The 23,267-nt window shown below is 48.8% G+C and overlaps 1 protein-coding gene across 3 annotated transcripts; it reads left to right on the plus strand.

Moving 5' to 3' along the window:
• Positions 1-5,555: 5,555 nt before the first annotated feature.
• Positions 5,556-18,507, plus strand: NFE2L1 (NFE2 like bZIP transcription factor 1). 3 transcript variants are annotated; one of them, XM_039873710.1, is made up of 5 exons: positions 5,556-5,671; positions 6,761-7,772; positions 12,533-12,715; positions 13,446-13,604; positions 14,346-18,507. In XM_039873710.1, the coding sequence occupies exons 2-5, from the start codon at positions 7,263-7,265 to the stop codon at positions 15,687-15,689; spliced, it is 2,196 nt and encodes a 731-aa protein (XP_039729644.1). In that variant the 5' UTR covers positions 5,556-5,671; positions 6,761-7,262; the 3' UTR covers positions 15,690-18,507. The 3 variants fall into 3 exon arrangements, with proteins under 3 accessions (XP_039729644.1, XP_039729643.1, XP_039729642.1); XM_039873709.1 differs by having other exon boundaries at positions 5,570-5,671; positions 12,500-12,715; XM_039873708.1 differs by lacking the exon at positions 5,556-5,671 and adding an exon at positions 5,679-5,811 and having other exon boundaries at positions 12,500-12,715; positions 14,346-16,931.
• Positions 18,508-23,267: the final 4,760 nt, after the last annotated feature.

Raw genomic sequence — 23,267 nt, forward strand, 5'->3', positions numbered from 1 at the left:
CAGAGAGAAAAAGCCAGGGAAGGAAGCTGAAAAACCACAAAATCCTCATCACCACCACCTCTACCACCTCAGTTGCTCTTACTGTAATCAACGAGATCTCTTCACATCTTAAGTGCTGTGGTAAGTAAATTCAGAGCCCTCTTTTCGAGGAAGAGATGCTCCTCGATGATGGCTCCTCCTCAAATTCCCTTAACTCCCCAGGACTCCTTTCCATCCTCAGCATTCCCCCGGCCTACGATGCTCCTTTAATGAGGTTCTGTGTAAAAATACAAGGTCAGTGTGCAGTATTGAAATAGTGTCTTCCACAGAGCATCGTCCCAAGAGGACTTTACAGTGTAAGCACCCAAAAGCACCTGAGAAGCGAGCACGTGCAGAAGAGAAACAGCTGGAGAGTCTCCCTAGAATGAGGAAGCCAGAGCTGGGTTCCAAAAGAACACAGCCTTCATTTCCCAGCTCTCTGCTCCCTTCAGGGTGGATGTGCTGGGGGTGGGGACGTACACATCTCTAACCAGCTGCAGTCTATGGAGTAGCTGGACTCAGAATTGGTCTTGACACATACACACACATGTGCAAGTTCCTGCCCTTTGGAATCTCCAGGAGGCATGTGATTCAAATGGATTCCCCTCTGTGCCTTGGTATACCTTGGAGGTGAGACCATTCTATTTCCTCTGACTCACCCTCCTGCTGCCACATTTCTGCACTGTCTGTCCTAGGATTTCTGCATCTGTTCTTGTGTGACAAGAAGAAACAGCTCCCATGGGTAACAGTCTCTCTCTATCCTTCTTGTTATAATGTCAAGAGGGGGAGGTGTGTATAGAATGTGAGGCATGGATGTATGTGCTTGTGGCATCCTCCAGAAAGAAAATGAAAGCTGCTATGCTTTGTTTGCAGGGTGGGTTTCCAGTTGACCATCCTAAGGACAGCTCTCATTTCTTCAATATGTTTGGCTTTCTCTGAAATAAGATTGTAGGGTGGGCAGAGAGAAAGTTGGGCAAGAAAGAGACCTCACATTCAGTTCCATGCATGAGTGCCTTTATACACAGAATCTACTTTTTACACTTTGTGAATATATATATTGTTATCTCCATTTAGCTCAGGAGACCTCAACAGTAAATGGCAGACCCAGATTTCTGAACGCAGCTGAGTCCAAAATATCCACTCTTCCTGCTTCATAATAGCACTTGATTTTGACATGCCACACTGATGGCTATACAAAGAAAATTACCCAACATTGTTTGGGATGATGTGGTGAGGACATACAGAATGACTGAACTCAGCTTCATAAAAATGTTACACCAAGACATGAGTGAACAATGAGGCATTTTCATTGGTTAGGTCAAGGAAGACAGCATTTTTGGATTGAGAAAGAGTGCATCCTAAAATCAGATGGTGATTCTAGTCTGTGCTTACACATTACCGCTGTTATTTTTACTTAACTTGGATTCTTGCTCCAAGCGATTCTCTGGCTGCACAGAAGAATCACTGGAGGAGCTTTAACAAAATTCTGATACCCAGGGCCACTCCAGGAGTCTCTGACTTAGCTGGTTGGGGATGGGACCTGGGTACTGATATTTTTTACAAGACCCCTCCCCCCCAGTTGATTCTAACGTGCAGCAGGGGTTGAGAAGCAATCTTCCAAGACAGTGGTGGTAGGGATGCACGGGGAGAGGGTGACTTGCAGAAGAGCTTTACTTATTTTGATGGTTTAATGGTAACAAGCCTGCTAATAACGTTTACCATGTAAGAAAGGTGCCAAATGTCTGCATTAGCTAGAGAACTAATTGATTTCTTTGCAAGACATGCTAACCTTTAGTACTGACAGGATGTAATCCTAAAATCTCTTAGAGGTTGTAAGGAAATCTCAGGCAGGTATCTAATCCATTCTTCTGGACTAGACGAAAGTTGAAGACTGAGAAATATTTATATAGATTAGCAACATTTAAAAACACTTTTAAAGAAAGAAATAATGGGCAACCAGAATAGCAGGAAAACTGCATTTCCTCTTACAGGGAAAAAGCAATTTCTGTTTCAAAATAAACCCATGTCCCAGGCAGTCTGCCTTCCCATATCCCCTTCTCTGAGGGTTTCCTGGCAGGTGTCACCCTTGCAGGATGACAAGGATAGATGTGCCAGCTGGTGGCAGCAACAGCTTTTTCTATAGGGGAAGCTGGGTCAACAGATATAACCAGGACAAGTAGGGATTTTGGTGTACAGTTAGCTGGCTCTTTTTGTGACCCCAAGTCCCTGTGCATTAGAAACCTCTTCCTGGCTTCTCTCTGCATTCTCTTCTCTCCTGTGCAGTCTAGAGTTGCAGGGGCAAGGCCTGGTTTTACTGATGGCTCTCTGCCTCTCCCTCAGGGAGCAAGAGCATGTGCTCACTTTTTCCAGTGGTCTTCTTGGTCTGATTTAATGGATATACCAAGACTGATGACACATCAGCATGGGATCTTTCTTTTGCTTCTTGGGTAAATATCCTATTAACAGCTGTCCAGGGACAGGGAGGAGTCTTGGGGGGATGGGAGAACACACCCTGAATTTCACAAGGTTCATCAGTGGGTTCTGGGAAGGTTTGCACCTGCTCGGACTTGATCTGGAACTCTAGACATAGTGGAAGACAGTCTTTCAATCTCTACTCCCTACCATGGAGTATTAGATATCCTGAGTGCCCACATCCTGCCAGGCCTAACTGCTTGATGACTGAAATTGTCTTTTTATCTATACAGTATTTTCAGCCCTTGGACTGGGCCAGCAATTCTTTGTCTTTTTCTTATCACCTTTATGTGACTGCTAAGCAGGAAACTTTTCTAACTACACTCCAATAATATAGTTCCTTTAACCCAATACAGTTCCTGATCCATCTCTTTCCACTGTACACTCGAGTAATTATTATACACATTTAAACACAGTACTTGAAGAGGCAAAAGAACAGGAACCCCTTCTCTAAGGATTCACATGGAGCCCCTCCTATTCTCAGTGCCTGCCACTCCCTCCACACCCAGGACCCCAGAAAGGAGAGAAAGGAGACAGATAAGAGTGCTATCTCGAAAAACTTAAGAGTCATTAAAGAATCCCCAAATGAATTTAGGCATTCAATATGATGTGACAGTATTACACATTATCACTCCAGTGTGCCCTTCCCACCTAAAGCTGCCATTTCAGTGAATATTTATTTGATTTCATGTTTGTCATATATCCACTACATCACTTTATGTTTTATCGCAGCCACCTGATACCCTGCTATGCAGCTCCAAAGAAACTTGGAAAATACAAGTGAACTTGTCCAAAACAATTTTGTTGGTGCTAAGTCTTCCTGACTCCCCATAAAGGATCATCCAGTTTTTGTTATAAAACCGTGTCAAGGTTTAAAATTGTTTTGCTTTGTCAATCTCTTCTTCCATCTTCTCAAAGTAGTCTTGTATTTAAGCCCTGTAACTTTAGTCTAGGCTTGATATCTTTCAGTTCTATGGTTTTTTAATTTTCCTTCTCAACCCCTTAGTATGTTAATGATTGCACCTCGATTTCTCCTCCTTTCTTATCCAATAGCAGTATATACCTTCATGCTCTTATTAATGCAGGGGCTGAACGGTCTCCCAATTCCTTGGTAACATGCCATATCCTTCAAAACTGTATCTCCTTCAAGTATTAATTTCTTGTAACAGAAACTTCTAATCATAGGTCTGAGTTCTTCAATTATTCAGTAGTATTTATCGAGTGTCTACTAAGTTCCAGGCACTGTTCTAGGTTTTGAAGACTCAACAGTTAATGGACAAAATTATAGTCCTCGTGGAGTTTATATTCTAGCATTTACTGGGAAACAAATAGTAAATAGAGTAACTAAAACATGTGCTCTTTGAATCAGTCTTTGAAATGGGTAACTACCTCAGTAGTTTTCTGAGGATTCAGTGAATGGATACTGGTGTACATTTCCATGTGGTGAAAGTGCTTTATAATCTGTGAACCACCTAGTTAAGCCTCCTAATTCTCCAAACATGTGATGGACTCGACGTTCTTATCTAACGAATTACCAGCTGGCCTCCTCAGTTGTACAAGGATCAATAGATTACTAGGATCTTTCTGGGAGTCAAGAATTTGAGTTGACGCCTCTTTGTTCCTCATCTGGGAACAAATACTACAAAACTCCAACTCAGTGATTGCCTAAACGTGATTTTACGACCAGCTGCATTAAAATTACTCGAGTCGTTTAATAAGCAGGTGGGTTATCAGGTCACCACCCACGGTAAGTCAATGAGAATCTCTAGACTGGGGCCTCGGAATTTGCAGGTTTAACAAGTTCCCCCAAGTTATGCTGGGGATAAACTAATGTTTGAAAAATCACAGAGATGTTGGCTAGACGAGATTCGAGAACACCAGAAACTGAGGAAAGTTCCTGAAAGGCAAGACTAAGCTCCGTGACAGGTCGGGCGGGGGAGACGAGAGGGAAGTCGGCGCTCTTGGGGATGTTTCTGACAAATATCGCTGATTACGCCACATCCCTCACACCGCCAACGTCTCACCCGCGTCGTGGCAACCAGTTCCCAGGGCTGTTCCCACGCTGTGACCCTTGCCTGGGACAAGGGGCGCAACCGTCCTTAACTGGCGAGGGGCGTTCCGCCCGGCCCTTACGGAGCGGAAGATGGCAAAACGGTTTCCGCTGCCAGGACCCAAGATGGCGACACGAGCGTCGCCTGCACGCGAAACACATGCTCTGCACCCCGTCTCGGCCCCCTCAGGTCTCACTGGGCTTTTGCAAGTCACCGTGGGATCCCTCGTCGAGATCCCACCGCCTGACGGATAGCCAGTTCTCCATTCACGCCCTAAGCCCCTATCCCCCAGCCAAAGAAGGCACTGGAAACACTCAGCCTGGGCACTTCGCTCACCACCTAGGCTATAACGATACCTCCTGCGGCCGGCGCACCACGGTGGGGTCTAGAACGCCGAGCTATGGGGCCTTCGCCCTACTTATTGGTGGGCCCACGCCTGGGGCGGGCCTACATAACGATTGGGCTGTAAAACATGTCAGTCTTGGGAAATAGGGAAAGAAAGGAGGAGGCACACTCAGCCATTGGACTCTCTCTGCTGTCAAACAAAGTGACATCCGGTGACGGCCACGGTCTCGGCTCGTTGATTGGAGAAACGTGGTAGGGTGGAGGGCGGCCTGAGCGGAGGTGGGAGGAGGGGGGCGGGAGGGAAGCGGAGGCTGGGGAGCCCAGGTGGTCGGTTTGAGTGTGTGCGCTAAAGGTCGGGACTTGGGTTGGGGTCTGCTGTGGCGGCGGCGACGCCGAGCTCAGCAGCGGCATCGTTACGATTTCTTCCCAACGGGATCGGCGCAGCGTCGCGGGGCCGGAGGGATTTCAGGGAGCGCAGCCGGAGGGCGATGGCGGGGAGCGGGGCCGCCTGGCGGGTTCGCGGTGGGGTCAGCCCCGGGCCTGGCAGGAGGGCCGCGAGGTCAGGAAAGCCGGTTCGGCTGGACCGTAGAGCAATGAAGCACAAGAGGCTGCGTAGACAGTCGGGGCCTGGGCGTAGTGGGGCCTTGGGGACGGAGGGCGGGGTGGGGCTTGGCCGTAAGGGTGGGTCAAGGCCAGGAAAGTAGCACTTGTTCGCTGCTGCCCCAGAAGGCTAGAGGCCGAGGCGCCGAGAGCGGGCATGGCGACTTGGTCCCAGCCGGAGTCGGGTATCCTGGGCACGGGGGACTGGGCTCAGACCAGAGGCCTCTGGCCTTCCTTGATCTTTAAAGGGCCTTGTCTGGTTTCTCGAACTTAATTGGCTCTTGGGAGGTTTTAGTAATAAATTGCGTGAGAACGGGAGGATAGGGTAAGCTGGAATTCTGGGTCACAGTTGTGTTTAACCAAATAAGGGTGTGTGTGAGTGAGAGAGAGTGAAGTGTAGATCCCGCTTCCCCCTTAGGATGAAGTTGGTAGGTGGGTCATAACAGTGAAGAGAGCTATGTCTTGGTTTATAAGGTTAAAGGAAGCCCAGTAGTAGAGACCAAAAACTGAAAGACAGGTAGGTTTACTCCTTCCCCGCTTGGCTCTCTAGGTTGAGAACTTGGCCATCTATCCTTGTTTTAGTTCAGAAGGTCATGCGAATGAAAATAAAACCTGTCTATGCAAATTCTGGACTAATTAATCCTGGCTCAGCTTCCCCCTCAGTCCTCCCTCCCCCCGCTTTTCTTTAATGTGAGAATGATGGGAAAAGGAAGTCAGATTTCAAAGTTAGGAAACAAAATCATTATCCTTTTCTGTGAAGTGGTGGCCTGAACATGTTCCTCATGTCCTTTTCCACTCTAATCCATTAATAATCTCATCCTCCTCTTCAGAATGGGAAGGGACCAGGATTGTGGGCAGTTTTCTCCTGAGAGATGGGCAGCCAGTTTTCCTTTAAGATAGGAAATGGACTTCTGATAAAAATAGAAGCTGGGTTGTGTGTGTATAGTGTGGGGGCAGGGAGGGTTGGTAAATCAGACAACATGTAAAATATTTCGAATGCTCTGGGCATTTTCCGCTTACCCACAACAAGCTACCTTTTAGGGTATTGCCAGTTTAATCTACAGAAACAAGTATTCTTTGGTCCTTTGTGAGCAATACCTTCCTTTTCTAGTTGTCCTGTCTATACGAGATTTCTCGTTTTGGGGGAAGTATGATAATTGACTTACTTTTCCTCCTGTAAAACTAGCCTTTAATGTCTTTCCTACCTTCTGCTTTGATCATGGTGTGAAGATTATGGAATCTTAATCCTGTTGCTCTTGTTATTCCCATTTCAGGTTTCTCTGGAAACCCCCCTGGTAAGTGGGGAGGAGGCGGGACACTCTGACCCAAGACAAAAGGCCTGTAGTTCCAGCCAAAGAAAATAAACCTTAGGAGAGAGAAGGAAAAAAAATCCATCAGCTGTTCCCGAGAACAGCCTCCAGTGGAATCTACAGAGAGGACGACTAATGTGAGTGAGGAAGTGACTGTATGTGGACTGTGGAGACAGTAAGTCACGTGGGCCCTGAGGCCTGGACTGGGTTAGGAACAGTTGTACTTTCACAGGTGAGGTGTCGAGAAGGAAAAAGTGAATGTGGTCTGGAGTGTGGCCTTGCCTCCACGGGGTGTGCTTTCCTCTGAGGCCATCAGGGAGCTCAGCCCCTGTGTTCTGCCAAGGTGGGGTACAGGGTTTGGCACTGAGGGGAGTAATTTGCTGGCTGGAGCAGCAGAGCAGTGGCCTTGATTTGTCTTTTGGAAGATTTAAAAACCAAAAAGCATAAACATTCTGGTCCTTCAGCAATGCTTTCTCTGAAGAAATACTTAACGGAAGGACTCCTCCAGTTCACCATTCTGCTGAGTTTGATTGGGGTGCGGGTGGACGTGGATACTTACCTGACCTCACAGCTCCCCCCGCTCCGGGAGATCATCCTGGGGCCCAGTTCTGCCTATACTCAGACCCAGTTCCACAACCTGAGGAATACCTTGGATGGCTATGGTATCCACCCCAAGAGCATAGACCTGGACAATTACTTCACTGCCCGGCGGCTCCTCAGTCAGGTGAGGGCCCTGGACAGGTTCCAGGTGCCGACCACTGAGGTAAACGCCTGGCTGGTCCACCGGGATCCGGAGGGGTCTGTCTCTGGCAGCCAGCCCAGTTCAGGCCTTGCCCTCGAGAGTTCCAGTGGCCTCCAAGATGTGACAGGCCCAGACAACGGGGTGCGAGAAAGCGAAACGGAACAGGGATTCAGTGAAGATTTGGAGGATTTGGGGGCTGTAGCCCCTCCAGTCAGTGGAGACTTAACCAAAGAGGTTAGTGGCCACATGGAGGAATGGAGTAGGAGGTCAGGGTTGCTTGTGATGGGGTGGGGGTCCTGGAGGACTGTGGTTGTATACTAACCCCTGGAAAGAACCAGCAAGGTTCCAAGGAGATCTCATGCATTGTTTTTGGATAGAAATGGGCTGAATTGTCTGACTAGAATTGGGGGCTGGGAGCATTTCCTGTGTTGAACCATTGACCCACCTCTAAATGTACTGTCAGGGCAGTGGGAGGTTCCTAGAGCATGCCAGTGTGTTTACTGCTTGGATTTCAACATGACTCCTGGAGGCCCGGGTGTGGGGGAGGGAGTCATGTTGTGATGGGCTTTGATGCGGTGTATATCTGTTGCTAAGACACACATACTTTGTGGACTCTTGCCTTGTACCTCCCCCCACATCAAAACACACATATCCTGAAGTTCTCCTTTGTGGTCAGTCCTGTTGTTGTAAGGTCCTGATAAGTCTCCTGTTCTGGACCTGACCCAAGGAGTAGATTTAGATAGTTATTCTTGGCCCAGTGAGGACCAAGGCTCCCATCTTTGCTAAAGGCCCACTGCAGGACATAGGGAGGCAAGGCTGGGACTTAGAAGAGAAACTACATTCTGCTGCCTAAATCAGCTTGCTTTGAGGTATCAGAGATCTTTAGCTCCTGAAAGTGGCAGACACACTGTTCTGGCCAGAAGGTGATGCATTTGTCTTTAATGATGTGAATGGCTACTGCTGCCCCTATCCCACCAACGTGATGATAAAATGGCTTTGAGTTCTGTGTCTGGCCATGGCTGACCACTTAGCCCCAAGGAGCTTGACAAAAAAAAAAAGAAAGAAAGAAAGAAAAAGGCCCAGTGCAGTCTGTCTCCTGGCCATTAGGGAAAGAGAAGGCTGGAATGCACTGGGTTGGGTTTTCCAGAGCTGCGTCTTGGAGTGGGACCGGGATGGGGAGAGGGGATAGAAAAAGTGCTACAGATGCTGCAGAACTTGCCCCTCTGTCCACTAGTCAGATTAGGTTTTGCCTCTTCTGCCTTTGAGCCCATTCCTGAGCTCAGTTCTCTGAATGTTAGTGACTGTCAAAGCATCTGGCTTCCTCTGGGCCAGTGGTCCGCAACTGGGCGCGATTTTGCAATGTCGAGAGATAGTTTTGGTTGTCACAACTAGAGAAAGTACTATTGAAATCTAGTGGGGGAGAGGCCAGGGATGCTGCTAAACCTCCTAAAAAGCTCGGGACAGCTCCCAAATGACAGACTGATCTGGCCCCAATTGTCAGTAATGTCCGGTTTGTTCTACTGCTCAGCTGGCTCATACCAGATCTACTTTGAGAGAGGCTGGAATTATCTGAGCTTGGGAGCCATGAATATTCCTTACCTTTAGGTGCCTCTTCTGAGATTCTTACAGTGCCACTGGGAACTTTAACCTCTCTTTTGCTTTCTCTGTCCTTTCCCTTCAAATGGGCTCCAATCTTAGGCAGAGTGGTCTGAAAAAGTATGCCTAACAGCCACTCTTCCTTCCTCCTGTCCCAGTGTAGCTCCCCAGGGGCTGGGTGTAACTGGGGCTTGCTCTTGGGAACCCTGTAGAGGTAGCTCCATTCCCGTTCCTGCTGGGAGCTCTCCTGGGATGGGATGTTTTGGATATAACACGGGTGGTTTGGGGAAGAATGGAGTGGGACTTTGACCCTGCTTTTCTCCATTTCTTGGCCTTCATGAGGGTTATGTTTTCCCTGATGCCAGGCCTTCACTGCTCCCTTTGGGGGCTGGGGATGGGTCAGCATTAGGGGCCCAGGCTGGATATGGGGGAAGGGAGGATTATTATGTGTCTAGAACAACATTTCCTCAGCAACTCAGGGATAAAAATACCCAGGTCCAAAGCATGTGACAGGCAGTGCTGGAGCTGGTATTATCCCTGGGGTGGCAGTGCTCCCCCACTGCCAGGCCTGTTCAATGGTCAGCCATAGCCCAGGCCCTTGTCAGGGATAGGATTCCCCTCGAGGTTGGCACTCTGCCCAGAGTGGGGGTGGCCTATGTACAGCTCTTTCCAAGGAGCAGTCTGTGACCAAGGAGAACATACTGTCCCTGACCTGACCTTAGGCTCAAGGGGAGCAGCAGTGAGGATGGGAGTCAGAACTGATCCTGATTCTGTCAGGGGCTTCTTTCCTGTTTTAGAGATGTGGGCTAGGGGTCAGGCAAAGAATGCTCTTGAACAAAGGTAGGGTAAAGGGAGTGGGGGACGCGTTTGAGGCCAGGATGTTGCGGAACACCTGTCTCCTTCAGTGCTGGCCTTCAGGTTCTTGTCTCCCTCTTGACTGGGGCTAGGCCTAGCTGGCACTGTGACATCGCTGCACTTGTACAAATAGCTTTCCCCCTTCCTCTCGTCTGGCCTGTTGTAGGGTGACAAAGCCCCTTGCTCCCAGTGGGTCTGGGTGCACTAGGTTCTTGCCCAGCCTGGCTTGTGATCTTTGGGCTTGAGGACAACTGGCCACAGCCCTCCCAAGGAACGGGAAAACTCCTTCCACTTCCAGGGAAGAACTTAAGATTCCCGGAGAAGCTGCTGGAGGAGCCTCTGCCCAGTCCTGAGTGGGCTGGGTAAGCAGGATGCGACAGGAAGGAGAGTGGCACCCCTTCCCCCCAGGGCTCTCTCACTGCGCCACCCCGGCTGGCTGACTGGGCTGGGTGGGGCTGCCCGCCCCTGGGTGCGTCTCCTTGAGGAGACGGAGGCGGCCCAGGGATGGGCTGGTTCCTTGCGGCAGCTTCTCCAGCTGCCCTGGTGCAGAGATTGGCTCCCGGCTGCAGCTAGGTAACAGGCGGTGGGAGGGGATTGGCTCTTTCCGCATCTCCAGCGGAGACTTGGGGGAGGAGATTGGCTCTCATCGCAGCCTAGGTAACCAGGTAGGGAGGACGCTTTCCCAGCCCAGCTGCCGACCCGGGGAGGATTGGCTCTCTGCAGCCTCCAGCAGTGACCTGCGGGGTGGAGGGGGAGGATTGGCTCCTTGCTGCAGCCTAGGTAACAGTTTGGGGCTGAGGGGAGAGGAGGAAAGGGAGGATAGGCCCAGGAGGGAGCTTGGTTTCCTCTGCAGCTTGAACACCGAGCATGGGGTGGGAGTCCCATCTCACTGCAGCCTCTGCGGTGAGCTTAGGGTGGGGGCTGCTGGGCGCCTGAGTGGAACTGGGGTTGTGAAGTGGGAGGGGGCTGCTCAAGGATGGAGGAAGAGGGCTGGGCTGGGCCGCCCAGGCAGCAGCACGGGCGGGGCACCTCCTCGGGCCCCTCGGAGCTAGCACGGGGCCACCCTTCCAGCCTGGTGTGCTCCCTGCAAGCCAAGAGCTCCTTGCAGCCCCCTGTCCGGCTTCCCGGCACTGGCTGCCCTGGGGCTCATCTCGCAGACCATGACCCGCCTGGACCGCAGCTCTCACAGTGGTGGGGGCCCTGCCAAAGGGAGCCGGCCCCTTAACTCTTTGCTGGCTGGTCACCGGGTGGCCCAGCCCACCTCTGCTCCTGGGTCCAGGGCTCCTGTTCAGGTTTGTGTGTACGGGGAGACCAAAGGGAAACCTACACCTGGTGGGAGGTCTTAGCATCAGGGAGGGTTATGGTGGGAAAGAGATACCTGATGAGGGTAAGGGAGGTGGGTCCAATCTAAGGATATTGCTTTCTGGAAGGTGTCTGCTTTTTAATCTCGGAATGGAAGGCAGCAGTGTAGGGTTTCTTCAGGCATGGGTGGCATGTGTAGGAAGCCGTAAAGGCTCTTATTAGGGTTCTATACTGGTGGCAGTGGGGGTGGCAGTTGGTGCAGGAATTGATCAGGAGCCACCTGGGTAGAACAGGAAGGAGGGATTTTGGTACCTGAGGTGGCTGTTGTGGCTGAGCAGTGATGGGGGCTATGTCCTTGAATGGGTTGAATGATGGAGTCAGTGAGCCCTGGGGTGTGGTAAGGAAGGGAGTGAGAGCACTGGTCTGAGGGGGCACCGTGGGACCGGCCTTGGCCGGGGTGGGGTGCCCAGTGAGGATCAGCTGACAGCCTGAGGCTCTCCTGGGATCAAGGCAGCTTGCTAGGAGCAGCCGAGAGTGGGGATTCTGGCAGAGATGGATCTCGAGGTGAGCCGGGGCTTTAAGAGTTGTGGGTGTTCAGCCTTAACTCCTGCCTCTGCCAGGGAAGGGGGACTGGCTGTAGGAAGGACTGGAGACAGTCTGTTGTTGTCATTGGTTGCATCAGGTGGTTGTAAATGCAGGGATTTTCCTCTCCAGCCCAGCCCAGCCCACCCCACCCCTTTATGCAAATGAATGGCACCATAGGCTGATGCAAGCCTGGCCACCAGGAAGCAGTTCTGCATGACAGTTCGCCCTTGCTTGCCGTGGTCTACAAATCAAGTTTTAAGGGATTCCCTTTCCCCAAATGAGAAATTACTCACGCTTCCCCCGTCTTTCTTAGTGGTGAGGTAGCCTTGCGTTTTGGCCTGGCTGTGTCTCTCTGGTTCAGATCCTAAGCCCACCGTCTTATATGGTGATGGTTACGCTGGTGGTTTTTACTAGTGCCTGGTTTTTTTGGAAGCTGGTGTCTGGAAGTAGATGAATGAAGTCTTGCTGGTATAGAGAAGCAGGAGTAAAGGCTGGTGGGTATAGGGCTGGGAGGGGCCTCACCCAGGAATAACTCGAGTGATGCTAGGAGGGACCTCTAAGGGGGAGGACAGGGAGGGAGGGGCCCCTGGACTCAGCTAAAGTCACGGTGATCTGTCTTTCAGGACATAGATCTGATTGACATCCTTTGGCGACAGGATATTGACCTGGGGGCTGGGCGTGAGATATTTGATTATAGTCATCGCCAGAAAGAGCAGGATGTGGATAAGGAACTGCAAGATGGAGCGGAGCAGGACGACACCTGGCCAGGCGAGGGCGCAGAAGCTCTGGCGCGAAACCTGCTAGTGGATGGAGAAACTGGGGAGAGCTTCCCTGCCCAGGTACTCCCATCTCTGCTCAATCCCAGAAACATCTCCTTCGAGAAGGCAGGTTGTGTCTGTGGGATGGACCTGAATATATATTTTGGGTGGGGTCTCTAAGTCACAGTGAGTGGGCTGAAGAAGGGGGAGTAGGTGAGCAGAACAGAAGCAGAGGGGCCAAGCCTTAGTAACAAACAGCACAGAGGAGGTAAAACACTTAGCAGCTTCCTGTTTATGTTAGGGCTCTAACACTCTCCCTCTGTTCTCCCTTGGAGTTTGGGACTTAGGGTCAGTTATTAGCCCGGGAACGAAAGGAGAGTATAGGCCTGCGACCACACAGGTCCTTCTTCAGCGCCCCTGTGGAAAGGCTGGGGAAGAAGCTTCGGCCTGCAGGCAGCATAGGCACAGATCAGTCCGACTTACAGTTGCTATTGCCAAAAGTGCCTGGTGGGGAGGACCAGACGGCCCTGTCCCTGGAAGAGTGCCTTAGGCTGCTGGAGGCCACATGCCCCTTTGGGGAGAATGCCGAGGTGAGCAGGACTCCAGAGAGAGCCCACCGCACCAGCAAGGCAGCCTGCACACGCTGTGTCCCTCCGCAGCTGCCTGAGGGACCAGCTCTTGGTGCTGGCCTTTTCTTGGTTGCTGGGGGTGAACTCAGGAAGGAATAAACAGAACCTCAGGTGGTGGTCTCTGGGAGGAAAGCAGAAAGCAGGTCTTCCTTCTCTGTTAAAGTCTCTGTGTTTTGCCCCAGTTTCCAGCAGACATTTCCAGCTTAACAGAAGCAGTGCCTAGTGAGAGCGAGTCCCCAGGTCTTCAGAACAACCTCTTATCTCCCCTCCTAACGGGGACAGAGTCACCATTTGATTTGGAACAGCAGTGGCAAGATCTCATGTCCATCATGGAAATGCAGGTAGGATTATCATAACAAGACATACACCTATAGGACTTTGTGTGGGGTACCTTAGCAGTCAATTGCTTTTCCATCTCTGGGAAGAGAAAGATTAATACCTCTCTGATCAATAGGAAAGTGTGGACTGTCCAGGTGTCTCCTTGGGGCAGTAGGGAGTAGAGTCAGAAGTGGGGTATGGGTTAAAACCCCATAGCCGAGCCTTTTAAAGTAGGCCTGCCTCCTAGGTGTACCTTCTTCTTTTCCTTCAAGCAAATAATCACTTGGTTGGGTGCTTCCAGAGTTTAGCATTGATAAAAACTTTATAGCTATCAGCATCTCACTTGGCCCTCACAATCATCTAGTCAGCCCACAATATGAAAGGTGAGGAAATGTAAGCTCGGGGAGGTTAAGCGATACGCCCCTGGTCGCAGTCAGTGGTGCGGCTAGGTTTTCTCACTCCAAGGCTTGGTCTTTTCACTCTGCTGATTTTGCATTGAAGAGGTAGTCAGTGTTAGGTGTTTTCTTACTTTCCTTCCAAGATGAAGGAGTCTGGCCAAACATGAGCTGGTCAGTCCTACGTTGGGGTGGAGTCCATAGGGAAGAACCTCTCTCTGCCAGGCCTTGTGGACCAAGCAGGGCCAGGAGCTGACACTATGGGCTCTGATTTCCAGTCTCTTGTGTTGGATGTCTGCTAGTGTGAGCCCCCCGCCTCACCTGGGGAGTCTGCTCTGAGTGAAAGGTGATGCTCTTCTCCCCTGCCAGGCGATGGAAGTGAACACATCAACAAGTGAGATCCTGTACAGTGCCCCTCCTGGAGACCCACTGAGCACCAACTACAGCCTTGCCCCCAACACTCCCATCAATCAGAATGTCAGCCTGCATCAGGCATCTCTGGGGGGCTGCAGCCAGGACTTCTCACTCTTCAGCCCTGAGGTGGAGAGCCTGCCCGTGGCCGGCAGTTCCACATTGCTCCCGCTGGTCCCCAGCAACTCTACCAGCCTCAACACCACCTTTGGCTCCACCAACCTGGCGGGCCTCTTCTTTCCACCCCAGCTCAATGGCACAGCCAATGACACAGCAGGCCCCGAGCTGCCTGACCCACTGGGGGGTCTGTTGGATGAAGCCATGCTGGATGAGATTAGCCTGATGGACCTGGCCATTGAAGAAGGCTTCAACCCCGTGCAGGCCTCCCAGCTTGAAGAAGAATTTGACTCTGACTCAGGCCTCTCCTTGGACTCTAGCCATAGCCCTTCTTCCCTGAGTAGCTCTGAAGGAAGCTCTTCTTCCTCCTCTTCCTCTTCCTCTTCCTCCTCCACTTCTTCCTCTGCCTCTTCCTCCTTTTCTGAGGAAGGTGCTGTTGGCTACAGCTCTGACTCTGAGACCCTGGATCTGGAAGAGGCTGAGGGCGCGGTTGGCTATCAGCCTGAATATTCCAAGTTCTGCCGCATGAGCTACCAGGATCCGTCTCAGCTCTCCTGCCTGCCCTACTTGGAGCATGTGGGCCACAACCACACATACAACATGGCGCCCAGTGCCCTTGACTCTGCTGACATGCCACCACCCAGCGCCCTCAAGAAAGGCAGCAAAGAGAAGCAGACCGACTTCCTAGACAAGCAGATGAGCCGGGATGAGCATCGAGCCCGAGCCATGAAGATCCCCTTCACCAATGACAAAATCATCAACCTGCCTGTGGAGGAGTTCAATGAGTTGTTGTCCAAATACCAGCTCAGCGAAGCCCAGCTGAGCCTCATCCGGGACATCCGCCGCCGGGGTAAGAACAAGATGGCAGCGCAGAACTGCCGCAAGCGCAAGCTGGATACCATCCTGAACCTGGAGCGGGATGTGGAGGACCTGCAGCGCGATAAAGCCCGACTGCTGCGGGAGAAGGTGGAGTTCCTCCGGTCCCTGCGGCAGATGAAGCAGAAGGTCCAGAGCCTGTACCAGGAGGTGTTTGGGCGGCTGCGAGATGAGAATGGGCGACCCTACTCGCCCAGTCAGTACGCACTCCAGTACGCCGGAGATGGCAGTGTCCTCCTCATTCCCCGCACCCTGGCTGACCAGCAGGCCCGACGACAGGAGAGGAAGCCAAAGGACAGGAGAAAGTGAGCCTGGGGAGGAGGAGGGGATTGACACTCACCAAGGTGGAAACTGGAGAAGGGCTGGGCCTGGACCTGGACCTACACAGTGGGGGACTTTAATGCCTTCTTATCCAATAGATGATCTCAGATGGGATGACTGCGGGTCAGTGGACAGGAAGTGTCGGGCACAGGTGCTGTCTGGCTCAGCTTCCCCCACTCAGGAGGGTGGAAGTAACCAGACAGTTTGGGTGGACAGGGTCCTGACGCCTACCCTTTTCCTTCAAGGGAAGGGGTGGTGATGGCATTGATGAGGGCCGACAAAGGGGAAGGAAGGGACTTTGAGAAGAGAAGAAAATAGTAAAAAGTCTCATTCCTGGAAGGAGGGAGGGAAGGAAGGAAAGAAAACCAAAAAAATTAAAAATCAAAGCTGGAAGAAAAAAGTGCAGGTTAAGGTTGAACCTGGCCAGGATTCTAGGCAGCAGGTTTTAGGTGGGACTAGGTCATTGGTGTGAGTAAACCCCACTTCACCACAGACAGGGTGGGTTCTGGGAGGGGCTTTGTGAACTCTTCCTGCTCCTGCACTTTGGCATCCCTGAAGGGGAGCTCTTGGATATTCCCTGGAATGTTTCATAGGGGAGCCACTGGGACCCAACACTGGCTTGGAGGTTAGGGTTAGGGTTAAAGGGTAGCATGAACAGGAAAGGGTCACAAGGCCTTGTGTTGAAGCAGTCCAGACACCAAGCATGTCACTCACTGTTCTGCCACTCCGTCTCCTGTGCCCAGTCACCCCTGAGCTGAGGCTCCAACGACTCCATCAGAGCCTGCATGCGAATGCTGTTCTCTTCCTGCCCCCTACCCTGCCCCTCACTTGCAGCCCAGCTCTTCTGCAGCTGGGGTGCTGGCAGTGCCCCCAGTGCTGGGCCTGCAGCCTCCTGGGGGCTGCTCTGAGGTAGGGGGATGATAGAGAGAAGCCAGAAAGTATTCAGCACAACACTGGGGAGTGACCCTTCCCTCAGGCCTCCCACTAACAACTGGGCTTATCACTGGAAAAGACAAAACTACAAAACCCAGCAGCAGCAACAAAAAACTAGTCCTTTTAGTTTCTCGCGCTTTGGTTTTTTTTAGGGCTTGAGCCCTGTTTCACTTAAGGGTTTAGAATGCTTGTGTTGAGTAAAAAGGAGATACCCCAATATTCAAAGCTGCTAAATGTTCTCTTTGCCATAAAGACTCCGTGTAACTGTGTGAACATTTGGGATTTTTCTCCTCTGTCCTGAGGTCTCTGTCTGCTTTCTTTTTTGGGTTTCTTCCTAGGAGAATGAGAAGTGTGTGTAATGGGGGCCCGAGAGCACCTCCCTTCCCCCCACCCACCTAGGATATTGGCCACAGGCGGCCTCTCTGCACTCCCAGCTTAGCAGGGGCTCCTAGAGGACTGCCTGGGGGAGGCAGAGAGGGGAGTACCAAGATGGCCAGATGGTTCCAGGACCAGTGTCTTTAACTGTTTGCCACTGCTGCCCCCACCCATGCCTGGCTCTGGAGTACTGTCTGCCCCAGACTGGCAGGAGTGAGTTGAGGAAGCACTGATTCTCCTTCCCACTTAGGGGGGAGAAAGCGACATATTAACTGAGCAGTAGGGATAGAAGGCATGAGCCTGGAAAGTGCTTTTATAAATTATTTTCCTTGTAGATTTTATTTTTAATTTATCTTTGTGACTTGCCAGGGAGAGGAGAGAGGCTGTGAGCACATGACAAAATAAAATAAAATGGATGATTCATTCTCAAGTGCAATTTTTCCCTACCTTGAATTTAAATTGAGAGTAAACAGGCCTCTGGAGGAGAGGACTGGCCATTGTGTGGCTAAAGCAGAGCTTACATAGGAAGGTGGGTGGAGACTAGGGGAGGCCGACAATGAGTATAACAGAATAGTCTTACCCCCTGTAATAAACATTCCAAGCTGGTGTTTTATACCTCTTTACAAGGTTTGCCAGCTGAATCTGCTTAGGAAGGATTCAGAATCTTTTTAGCCTTGCTCATTGGGCTAGGCTACGGGGAGGTGTCACCTGGCCCAGTTCCTTGTCTGTCCACCCGTGACAAACTTCATCTTGACTGCTATTATTTCTCTGGTGATACCACCTGCCAAAGAGATACAGAGCACTGGCGAGTAGTCACATCAATGACCATGATGGTGAAAACCAGAGGAATCCACAGCACCAACACATGCCAAGCACTTTGGTGTAAGGAAGCAGGGCCACAGAACTAGAGAAGCAGGAAGCTGGACTCGATTCGAGGCATCGGAAAGCCCCAGCTAAGGTGACCAGAAATCTCCCTCAAAAACAAAAAACCTGCCTTAACACAAGCCTGTGAAGTGCTGATGCTTCGAGGTACTGGGGTGGTGGTTGGAACTGCCCCATGGCCATCTTGGAGTAGGTGCATCATGATGAATGCTCACCTGGCAGCCTGAGATTACTGGACAAGGTTTAGGACCAGAAGCTGTAATCATCTCCATAATGGAACCTGTGACCTTGAACTCCCACGTACCACTGTGTGTGTTACCTGGCTCAGCCCAGTCCTTTAATGTTGCTGCTAGTGTTTATCCTAAGGGGTAGAACAGAATCCAGGTATAACATTGATTTCTTGTTTCTTTCAATTTATAATGGCTTTTCCCCCATCTCTAGTTAGAAAGGGTTGGTCATATAAACAAGAGCTCTTTCCTAATTAGGAATTAAGTAATTTTTGTAAGCAAGATTCTTAAAGGAGAAAAAGACAAAGTTAAATTTGAAAAACTTTAATTCATATTGATAAAAAAATACAAATTATGTATAGAAGAGTAAACCGAACAAGTAAAATTCAGAGAGTAATGTTTTTGTATTCCTTCTAGAAATGTGTATCTTTGTTCGGTTTATACACTATTAGGCTATAACTTGTTTTACAACTTTTTTTTTTTTAAGCTTAAGAGAAAACTTCTCATCCTTTGTCATTGTTGCCCCTGGTCTGAGAAAATGTTTTTGTCACTCCCCCACGTCCCCTTATGGAAAGATAGATGTACAGTCATGTCTGGGATCACGCTGATTAGCTGGGGCTTTGAGCCAAGTTGGTCAGCACTGCTGTGGGGCTGACCTCTTTTGCTGCTGGCAGGTGGAGTGGGTGTTCCAGCTTCAAGGCTCTTTCTGGCAGGAAGATAGGAAGGCTCAAGGAAGGCCTGTGAAAGAGCTACTATATCTAAGACAAGAAGTGAAAAGAAGACCAAGAATTGGCAGTGAGATGAGCAGGCCTCATTCATAACTAAGTAGCAAACTTCAGGGCGACCTGCTTAGGTGGGGGTGGAAAGCTTGCTCTGTCTTGACTTCAGCAGTCCCAGGCTTCATTCAAACCAAATTTGCATACATCTTAATTCATGTGAGATGGAAACAGATCCATTGTTTCAACCTCTGCCCTGCACAGATCTCACCAATGGGGTTGCAGATATTTCCTATCAAAAATAGAATATAGAACTGGGAGTGGGGGGGGAGAGAATAGTTATCTAGAGACATGCTCAGTGTCAGCAAGACCTGGCCTCCTCGGCTGACTCCCCAACTTTATTAAGGGAAAGCTAAGCTAAACTGCAGCTAGGCAAACAGCTGGTGATCAGGGAAGTACTTTCTGTGGAGCTCAGCCTCCCTCAGGCTGCCCCCATCCGTGCTTTTACAACCCCAGGTTACACCAGGCCTTGTTGCTCTTCAGGTTTGTTTGGCAAATAGGTGGAAAAACAAGTGCCTTGCAGGAAACATAACCCCACCACCCTCAAGGCTATCACATCTAGCAGGCAAGTGACCTAGAGCAACAGCTTTAGAAGCTTAGACTAAATTAGTAGTTTTAGGGCACTGCCAGGCGGAAGTCCATTTCCTCATTGAAACTACTCATATACAAATATGGGTGCCAGACTGGTGTCTGCCTCTGGAATTCGTCTTCCCAGCCAAGTGTAGAAATTCTCTAGCAAAACACATGTGCCTGATAATCATAAGTGGTTAAGCCTTGTTTTCTTGTCATTGATCCTTCTGGGAAGTGAACAGGGACCCACAGACCTTGGACTTGGCATTTTGTCAGTGCACCAAGAACAGTAACTCTTCTTTCACCTTTACTTCTCACAAAGAGGTCAGTCATCCTCCTTGCCTCTAGTTCTGAACTTTGTGGTGGTGAAGGAGCATTCAGGGACTGAGGATACATGTGAAAGACAACACCTGATTTGAGTTCTAGTCCTTGTTCTATCCAGGAATCCTTTCGAAGTTCACAACTGCCTGAATTAGTTGAGAAACAGAATCTAGTATACAAGTTATCTCCAGAGGGGTGAGTATGGGACCTTACTAAAGATGTGTTTTCAAAATTAGTCAGATAGAAACGCTTGTCTTCCTTTTTGAGTACACAAAAATACCAACGTAAGTCTTAAAGTTGGTTCTTTTCCAGTCTAATTGCAGAATGGAGATAGCTTGCTTAGTATTTGTTACTTCATTCCAGATGCTATTTCAACCAAGGAAACAAAACCTAGTTAACTTGGGGAATTCACTCAACCTTTTAACACAAATTTAATTAGGCAAATTATGTTGTTCTAAACCTTCCAATCAGGGTAGGGGCTGCAGCAGTAATTAAAACAATGGGCCCCTATCCCTGAACCAGGCCCCAAAGTGACCCAGCCTGACCCCAGGCTATACAAACAGTAAACAGGGCAGGATTGATCAAAGTCAACTAGGATTTAAAAATCCACATGGGGTAAACAGTGGCTTTGGTACTATCACAAACCACCATGCCAACCTTGTTAGGTCACAATGCAGACTCGGACCTGCTGTTGACTATTTTAACGCAAGTTATTTAATATAAACAAACTACAGAACTGCACTGTCAACACATACTGTAAACTTAATGTTTCAGCCTTACCTTGAAGTTCTACCACCTCACTGGCCTAAGAGGGAAAAAAAGCCTTAGAACAGACTACAGTTGACCCTTGAACAATACAGGTTTGAATTGCATGGGTTCACGGATACATGGATTTTTTTATGCAATACTGTAAATATATTTCCTTTTCCTTTTGATTTTAACAGCTTCTCTAGCTTACTTTAAGAGTACAGTATATAATACATTATAAACATGCAAAATGTGTTAATCGACTGTTTATGTTATCTGTAAGGCTTCTCCTGGTCAATAGTAGGCTATTAAGTTTTGGGGGAGTCAAGTTCTATGCAGATTTTTGACTGGGGGGGCATGGGGAGTAGTGTTGGCACCCAACCCCAGCGTTGTTCAAGGGTCACCTGTAATGCTCTACTTGTTCCCACAGAGTAGGGCCAACTATGCTTTTTCATCCCAGCAGGATAGTTTTAATTTCAGATTTCATTTGCTTCCAATATTCAGCAATTTATTCAGTGGGAAGTGCTCAAGGCCAAGATCGATTAAAAGTCACCCATGTAACAACAATGAGCAACTTAAACATATTGGCTAGGAAAGCAGTAACTTTTGTAGAACACTTCAATGTTGGACAAACTAAGGGTGACATATAGATCAGAGACTGATGGTTGTCTGGGGACGACCTTAAGCTCCTCTATCAAACTTCCTGACCACACACTGGAACACCAGATACCTCTACCTAATTGCTTCCTACTGTAAAGCCAAGACTCCTTCCTCTACGAAGCTGAATGCTGGCCTGGTGGTGATACTGGTATTTCAAATTCTAGAGAAAGGAAAACACTGGGCTTGGACTTATTTCAGTCCTATCAGCTCTAAATTTTTTTAAGCTGTAAATTTTTAAATGAGAACATCCTCATGAGAAGAGCCAACCTTCAGATCAGATTAATTTTATCTCGAACAGAACCCAGGTCCACACATAGTTCGGGATCTGGAGCCACTGTAGAAAATTTGCATTTCGGAGTCCCAGTTCCACCTACTTATTTTGGAGTAGTAATTTCCTCTATCATTTCCCCTTTCTGTATGAGGGAAATAATTGTAACATAGGTAGCCAATGCCACAGGCCAGACTATGAAGATGTGCTGAGCACACAAAGCCAAACACCAATGGCCATGGGTTAAAATCAAACCGAGCAGAGTGTGAAAGAGTTCTGGAATTTAAGATTCTATTTGGAAGTACTTAAAAACTCAAATATTAACAATTACTTAAAATCAGTAGTCAAAACTTTCAAATGACACTGAAAAGCAGAAATAATTATTCCTGAGCACTGTCAGTTGATGGACTGCTCCTGTGATCATTATACTGTACAAACTTGAAAGTCAGCTGAAAACAGTAGAAGAGCAAGTTTTGGTTTTGTTTTTTGACTGGCTCTGCCAATGCAGGACACCTCCAGTAATGCTGCTGCCACCGCATTAGTAAGCTCTCTTTCTTCTGTAATAGTAACTCAGATAATAACCTATCACCTCTTCAACTTCTGAGCAAGAGGTCTATGATGATGCAATTTCATTGAAGCCTTCCAACAAACACATTTTGCACTGCCTGAAGAAATGCTCTCCAAATACTTTCTGAAGTTGATTCAAGATTTGTATTTTTTATTTCTAACATTTCTGCATGCACTTGTGGCTTTAATAATCACTCGAGAAAAACTTATCATTAAACCTTGAATCTAGAAATGTGATAACTGGCTTTTAAAGGTAACAACTTGAAACACCTATCTCCACTTCAACTTTCATTGTACATATTATCAATTTCAGTGTCTTCCCTGGAAAGAATGATATGGTTTTGCAAGAGCTCAGGAATGCCAGAAATGACAATGAAGTAGGTTCCAAAGGTTAAGGCTACAAGAGCAGCCCATACAACACGTACCAAAGCTGAAGGCTAATTTCAGTGCATCTTATGATGCAGAAAAGAACCAGATCATCTCTGCCCACTTCACCCCAACTCTGTCATCTAGCTACTGATTGCTCTGCTGCTGCAACTACAAGGACACACTCAGACCTCTGCACAGAAAGGCCTGCTCAGCTCCATCTTACTCTCCCCAAACTCCTAGGAGACTTTTTGAAAAAAGTATCTCCAGGTCAGTTTATTTGAAACAAATGCTTTGTACTAAAGAGTAGAGCCAAATTCTCACACTAATTTGCTTTTTGTAGAACTCCCATTTTCTCTTTTTACAAATGGCAAGAGCCTAGTTCCATTTTGGCTCTAAACTACAGGCAGAAAACCTTCAGAAAAAATAGATAACATTTTAAATTAATACAGTGATCAAAGCCAGGTCTAATTCCTGAAAATGCTGGTGAAGCTGACTTTAGCTAAGATCACACAAATCTGAAATACGTGAGCCAGGATCTAAACCTAATTCAAAAAACCATGTTTCCAAAATATATCATAGTTTGAAAGTGCTATCAGGTCACAGAGGGCTAAACAGATAAACAACCTTTGAGCAATAAGACAGAATGATGTGACAATATTATAGTCTTTGCAGCAATTATAAATGCTCAATAAATATTTACTCAATGTGGTGAGACCACTCAAAAGATTCAGGGCAGCCACCAGATTTTCAAGCCTACAATGTTCAAGAAATAAAATCAACCAAGTGTGGAAGCTGTTTCCAAAAGGCTGAACCTGTAAAGTAATTAAAGGCAAGGCGGGTTGCTGGTAATACTTAAGACAGAAATCAAGAA

The sequence above is a fragment of the Pteropus medius genome, unplaced genomic scaffold (genome assembly GCF_902729225.1).
Source record: "Pteropus medius unplaced genomic scaffold, Ma_sr-lr_union100, whole genome shotgun sequence".
NCBI lineage: Eukaryota > Metazoa > Chordata > Mammalia > Chiroptera > Pteropodidae > Pteropus > Pteropus medius.

Bases quoted from the DNA above. Each gene is read 5' to 3' on its own strand.
- NFE2L1 (XM_039873709.1), top strand. From the start codon at position 7,263: ATGCTTTCTCTGAAGAAATACTTAACGGAAGGACTCCTCCAGTTCACC. The intron at 12,716-13,445 runs GTACTCCCATCT...GTTTTGCCCCAG, and splicing joins GGGAGAGCTTCCCTGCCCAG to TTTCCAGCAGACATTTCCAG. The intron at 13,605-14,345 runs GTAGGATTATCA...CTCCCCTGCCAG, and splicing joins TGTCCATCATGGAAATGCAG to GCGATGGAAGTGAACACATC.